The sequence below is a fragment of the Lactuca virosa genome, chromosome 1, assembly GCF_052849685.1.
Source record: "Lactuca virosa cultivar CGN04683 chromosome 1, Lactuca_virosa_CGN04683_v6, whole genome shotgun sequence".
Taxonomy (NCBI): Eukaryota; Viridiplantae; Streptophyta; class Magnoliopsida; order Asterales; family Asteraceae; genus Lactuca; species Lactuca virosa.
Window position 1 is genome coordinate 292269530 of NC_136426.1, and position 6828 is coordinate 292276357.

The following is a 6828-nucleotide window of genomic DNA, read 5'->3' on the forward strand; positions in this document are numbered from 1 at the left end:
TTTTTTTGAAAAAATTTCCTAGAAAACTGAAAAATTTTCCTCAACCAAACGCACCCTAAGTTTTTCTATGACATTTCACTAAACAATATTTGGCTTTAGTTGGTTAACCTGTGAAATGCTCAAAAAAATTTGAAATTAGAATTTTTTTGGACCAATGTTCATTTATAACAATATTTTACAATAACTAGCAAACAAAACATATATTTATCAACTATCATACATGGTACAAATTACAAAAGTCCGAATTTGATATGATCCACAATCCATTAGACACATATATCATGATCTAATTCCTACCTAACTTGTGCAATATCATTATCATGAACTCGTTATAGTTTACAACAAAACTTATCAATATGCATCAACGAAGATCTGCAATATGTTCACAAAGAATCCATCAGAATAATTGTTACCAAAAAAAAAAGTTACATGGAACTTCATAGAGACATCAGTCATAAGTCATAACTATTTACAAATTTTCCCTCTTTAATATATTAAGTCGTTTTTTTTTATTTTGTATTAATTTATTGAAAATCTGACCTCGATATCTGGTAAAGGATCATATGTTTTGTTGTGATTGGTATTAAAGAGTGTAATGCCACTGATTTTCTGCATTCCATGTTCCATAGCAATCAGATTCTGCAAAAAAATAATGCAAAAGTCGTTACAAAAGTCTGTTGAAAAAAAAAAGAAAAAGAAAAAAAAAAGGTAACAACCATAAATCGTGACAAACGTTGATAAAAACTTATAGAAAAAATATAAAATTTCACCATTTTATGAATTTAGCCATTTTCCCTGGTTATCTGGTTTGGGTTTTGAAAGTGGCCAAAATACAGAAAAGCATAACGTATTTCCACATTTTTATTGATTTAAACAGTGAGCTATTATTTTTTTAATGATTATTATAATCAAATTCGATTAAAACAAAAAAAAAATTTCAACAACTAAATCGATAATAAATATTATAGTTTAGTGACTAACTCAATAAAAATGATAAAAGTATGTTTGTGTTTTGCATGACATCAAAACCCAAAAAATTGTCAAATGTGAGGGCTTTTTCAGAAAAAAGTAAAAATCTGAAGGTAAAAAAATGTCTAAAACCGGAAGATTACCGATAACCTGCTAAAAGAGCCAAATCAAAAAAAATGGAAAAAAGCAAGGTCTTTTTTAGGGAAAAAAATAAAGTTAGGGTTTAATCTGGAAAAAGCCCAAAATATAGGGTCTTTTAAGATGTTAACCCTATATAATAATAAATAAATAAATAAACGTAAATGCACATAACATACCAGTTGAAAATCCAAAGATTTGTATGCCTCCACCTGAGGTAAAGCCTGACAAATAAATATTGAATTCAAAATTAGCATATTTCTGAATAATCTAAAACAAAAATAAAATATAGGAGGTGAGGTCATTTACGTCTTTTACTTGATAAGGACCATAATTGTACATATATATATATATACATATATCATGGAAAGGAAAGGCATTAATTAAAGAAAAGATTTACCATTCTTTTAACTCCATTAACCATAACAGCATGATTATCAGTGAGAGATAACACAACTTCAAATGGCCCAACATTCTTCTCACTAAGATTTGTTACACTCAACCACACCTACACAAAACCACAAAAAATAAAAAATAAAAATTTTAAACTAATGTTCAAAAATAGTATAAATAACTAAAATAACTACTTATACGATGTGTTCTCAAGTTTAATTTTCTTCAAACCACTAAACACGAGGAAATAATAAAACATATTATATTACAAGTAAAAAAATTTGTACTTACTGTGAAGGGTTTTTCCAAAATGATGACAGGTGGCACCTTTACTGCTTTCAATTCAATCTCTTTGTGTGCAATGGGCTACACAATGATTAAAATAATAATAATAATAATAATAATCAAATGCTTAAACTTACAGATAAAATAATGTCATGTGTTGAAAAAAGTCAAGAAAGTCAACTTACATTTCCAAGAATTTGTTGTGTTTGTAAGCGCCCAGGTTCACCTAAATTTGTACGCCATGTTATTTGAAGTTTACCAAGGACGTTACTACCCTCAATCTTTGTTGGTGTAGATTCATCTAATGATTTTAATTGATAAAGATAATTGTGAATTCCTCCACCAGATTTAATTAGAACAGGTTCCTTGAATATCTCTCTGTTACATTTTAAAATCAATATCAAAAAAAAAAAAAAAAAAAAAACTAAGTTGAGAAGTTATGAAGCAGCTAAATAATTGGTTATATTGACATTTAATGTTTCGGATGATAAGGTGGAAGAGGGTATTCACGTCTTTTTGCACAGACAAAAAAAAAAGTTGCAATTTTTGTATCATTCATCAGTCCCAGTTAAACTCGCCGATAATTTTCAGGCTAAATTAATCTCAAAAAAGATCTTATATTTTGTGTTTTTTCTAGATTAAACCTGATTTTTTTTTTTTTTTTGCATGAAAAAAAAACCTTGTATTTTTTTCGAAAAAAGGCCTCGACTTTGTATTTTTTTTTCCAAAAACCCTCGATCTTCTAAATACTTCCAAATAAACCCTCAACTTTTTTAGTTTTTCTCGAAAAAACCCTCACCTTTTACAATTTTTTTTGGAAAAAAAAATGAATAAAAAGGGTCATATCGGAAAAAATAAAAAAATACACTAGGTCTTTTTCACGCAAAAAAAAATTGAGCTTTGATAAAAAAAAATAAAAATAAACACAAAATATAAGGTTTTTTTTAGATTAACTCTTCTTTCTATAACAGCATTTTATTTTCAATTTTTTTTTCTTACTTAGGCATTGTACTTTAAAAAATCTACAAAAATTTAACATTGTACTTTGAATTTTTTAGGGAAATCTATAGAAAAGTCCCAAACTTTTGGGAAAAGTTTCAAAAAAGTCCTAAAAAAAATTTTTGAACAGAAAAGTCCGATTATTTTGAAAAAATCATATAATCTATCATTTGCTGTTCAAATATAAAAAAGGATTTTTTTCGTTAATTTAGGCAAAATGTTAAATAATCGGGACTTTTCTGTTCAAAAAAAAAACTTTTAGGACTTTATTGAAATTTTTCCCAAAAGTTTGGGACTTTTCTGTAGATTTCCCAATTTTTTATTATTCAAGACATTATAGATTACAAAATCTATTCATACTTGGATAATAACATTGCTAAAATTGGATAGTTTTTTCAATGTGTAAAGTTTTAATAAGAAGAAATGAAAGTAATAAACAAATCAATAAAAATATGTTGCTATTTCTTGCATTGAAACCCTAATTTTATTTAGTCACAAGAAAAAACCTTGTTAAAACACCCTTTTCTGAATGATGATCATCAGCTTTTAATAATGTTGCACCCCATTGTAAAGTTGGCTCAAATTCCACTTGATCCATATAAAGATTTGATTTTGTATTATTTTCTAAACATGCCTCCAAATATGTCGTTTCCTGAGACAATAAAGGAGATGAATCATCACAAGAAAATGTCAAACAAGTAACATACAAATGACCATTTTACCCTTCTATCTAAAAGCAATACCCAATAGACACAGAATAAGGACTTACACACACGTATTTTTAACCAATGCCAACCTACCTTCACAACACGGACCTACATAAGAAAATACATAACAAATTAATATAACAAAAAGTGTTAAATGAAAGAAATTGCAATGTACTTTCATTGATTTGTTTATTATATTTAGAGTAAATTACACGAATGGTCCCTATGGTTTTGGGGTAATTTGCATGTTTGGTCCCTAACTTATTTTTTTAACTCGGAAGGTCCCTACAATTTGTTTTTGTTGCGCGTTTGGTCCATATCTTACCTAAAAAGACTATTTTGCCTTTGATTTTTTAACTTATTTAAATTAAGTGGGGTAGGTAAGGTAAGGTAAGGTGAGGTGGAAGTGAGGTTGGAGACTTGGAGGTGTGTTTATTTAAATAAATTAAAAAATCAATGACAAAATAGTCTTTTTAGGTAAGACATGGACCAAGCGTGCAATAGAAACAAATAGTAGGGACCTCCCGAGTTAAAAAAATAAGTTAGGGACCAAACATGCAAATTACCCCAAACCATAGGGACCATTCGTGTAATTTAGTTTTATATTTATAGCATCCTACTTTCATTTCTTCCTATAACAACATTCTACTTTCAAAAGCTACTCATTTATATCAATGTAACCCAAATACAAAACAATTTTTCAATGCTATAATTGAGTAGTTTTTTCAAAGTACAACATATTAATAAAAAAATAAGTTGAATGATGTAATAAAAATTTTATAAAAAAAAAAAAAAAAAAAATACCTTAGTTCTGACAGAAAGTGGATTTGAAACTATGAACTTGAAATACTGAGGGAGATATTTGCGCTCAGCATCACCATCACTATATTGAGCTGTACACACCAAGCTAAAGAAAAATATAAAGTTAGATTAGAATATAAAATAATTACCAAAATACATATAAAAGTTCACCATTTTATGTATTTTAACATTTATAACAGTGAAAAATAAGTATAACAGGAACTAGTTAAGTGGCTAAATCGATAAAATGGTAAAAGTATGTTAGTGTTTTGTTTTTGTATGTTACCCTAGAATAAAGGCAGAAGAAAATATTTGAAATATTAAATATGACATCATCATCATCATCATCATCATCATAAATCATAATAATAGATATATCTTACGTGTGTGCACCAAGTTCTTTAACATCATGTTCAACAATGAAATCATAACGCCCTCCTGCTCTTATTGTTTCTACAGGTGTTTTTGTTGTATCCAAAAGCAGTATCCTCTGCCTTTCTGTTTGTATTTCTGCCTGTGGTCACTCAAATCATTAATTTCAATATTTTTTTTTAAATCACATTCATTTGTTACACAAAAACAGTTTACAACTGGACATTTTTATTATTAGGATGAGAAGGGCATTCATGTCTTTTTCAGAAGATAGATTGAGTCTACCTTTTGGGTGGGAGAAAAGATTGTGAATGTGAATAGCTACATTTATACATTTCATTGGTTTTAAGCATATACAAATTTCAAGAATTGTGAATCAAATTCAAGATTTGCTTCTTCAACTTTTTGTACCAAAATATATAAAAGAGCAAAATAGTGAGTTTAAAGCAGAAACATCACCTTGATTATAATGTCCCTCACTTCAAAACTAGAGCTGTTGTTGATGCTTATATAACTACAAAACGTTTCTCCAAGATATATTGCCCTACAAAACAAAGCATACAAACACAAAAAGCCAAATGTCACTGAAATGTATCAAAAGTATACAAAATTATACTCCATCCATCCCAAAAAAAATGGTTGTTATAAAGTTTGATGTTCACTACACTAATTTTGCAACTCCAAAAGCAACACAAAACATATGATTCTTGAGTCAAACTATCAGTTTCATACTAGTTTCAGAAAAACTGATTATCGAATGACCAGAATCAAATTACTTCTTTAAATAATCACAATATGCCAAACACTCAACACCATCAAAAGTAATTATTAGAGCTGATGCACTGCCAAATACTATCCGATGCACCATGGTTTTGTTACAGTTTATTATCTTGTTCTAATTATTCATTAGCACATGATCACACTATCCAATCACCCGCCTAATTCAGACCTTTTTGGTCATAATTACGTACAAGGAATCAACATGTCTTCAAAGAGTGCAGCTTTCAGATGAAACTAAAACTTTTCATGAGCCAAATGCTAAGAAATAAGCTGATTTTTGTGCCGGGAAAGTATAACCGCATTAACTTTCTTATATCAACAATCAAAAAAGCGAACAACTGTTGTGATATTAGCATCACATCCATATCAATTTTGCATCCAGATGAAGAAAAGTTATGCAGATATATTTTAAATAAAAGAGCAGTAACGACTGTTTATTTAATATTGAGTTTAAAAAGTGACTCTTACCCGAATGCCTGAGGGAGAACAAGCATACCGGAGAGGCCCATGGCGTCGGAGGGATCATCACGGAGGAGGAACCGATTACTGTAGGTCAGATCGGTGGAGGAGTCGGTGGTTGTGGATTGAGATTGGAGGAGACGACGAATGTGAGGTGCGGCGGAAGGATCGTCCAAGAGATCCTCGCCGACGATGAGATCAGAGAGGTCGAATCGGAGTGGGGTTTCGATGTGGAACGTCGGCCGACATAACCGCATCACCCTGAAGGCTAGCGAGTGTAACGACTGTGTGCTGCTCATCTCTCTCTCTCTCTCTCTTTACTTTCTCTCTCTAGAAGAATTCAAGTTGAATGTTTTCAGAGATGAAGAAGAAAGAAAATGGAAATTTGAGGGGTCGTAAGTAAGAAAACAAACATTATGGGGTTTGTTGTAAAATATATAATCTAATTAGTCGGGTTTGAATGCATCTTATCGGATCGGATCTGATAATAAATCCAAATAGTAATCCACATTGATTTTGATTTTCAAAATCACTATCTAATAAACACACCATTTGTATCGTGTCCTTTCAAAAATTCAGATTTCAACCAATGTTAAATTTCAGTTTTACCCCTTCTTCATTTCACGTCGCAGTACATATGGAATATCAATATCAATATGGAAATATGGAAATTTTGAATTTTGAAATTGGAATATATGGAATATATGGATGGATATCGAATGCAATATGGAATCCATATAACGCTCTGTCTTTCTTTCAATTTTTACAGCTCATAACAGCTGTACACATTAACTCAATTTCGTTACATGCCCGATTAAGAGCATTTTATTATGGTATCCATATCAATCATCTTATTATGCTCATAACTGCTCTGTCTTTCTTTCAATTTTGATTGTATTATGCTCAATATATACTTGAAACATAC

General features: G+C 29.9%; 1 protein-coding gene across 1 annotated transcript; it reads right to left on the reverse strand.

Annotated features, from left to right (window-relative positions):
- Window positions 1–173: 173 nt before the first annotated feature.
- LOC145167128 (uncharacterized) lies at window positions 174–6306 on the reverse strand. Its single transcript, XM_079086226.1, has 12 exons — window positions 5913–6306; window positions 5124–5208; window positions 4676–4806; window positions 4296–4398; window positions 3585–3599; window positions 3291–3436; window positions 1971–2163; window positions 1792–1866; window positions 1508–1615; window positions 1287–1331; window positions 541–639; window positions 174–372 (listed from the first exon to the last, which is right to left on the reverse strand). Exons 1-12 carry the CDS (start codon window positions 6200–6202, stop codon window positions 352–354), a joined length of 1311 nt encoding a protein of 436 aa, XP_078942352.1. The 5' UTR covers window positions 6203–6306; the 3' UTR covers window positions 174–351.
- Window positions 6307–6828: the final 522 nt, after the last annotated feature.

Bases quoted from the DNA above. Each gene is read 5' to 3' on its own strand.
- LOC145167128 (XM_079086226.1), bottom strand. From the start codon at position 6,202: ATGAGCAGCACACAGTCGTTACACTCGCTAGCCTTCAGGGTGATGCGG. The intron at 1,332-1,507 runs GTAAATCTTTTC...TTTATTTGTCAG, and splicing joins TTAATGGAGTTAAAAGAATG to GCTTTACCTCAGGTGGAGGC. The intron at 373-540 runs GTCAGATTTTCA...AACATATTGCAG, and splicing joins ATCCTTTACCAGATATCGAG to ATCTTCGTTGATGCATATTG.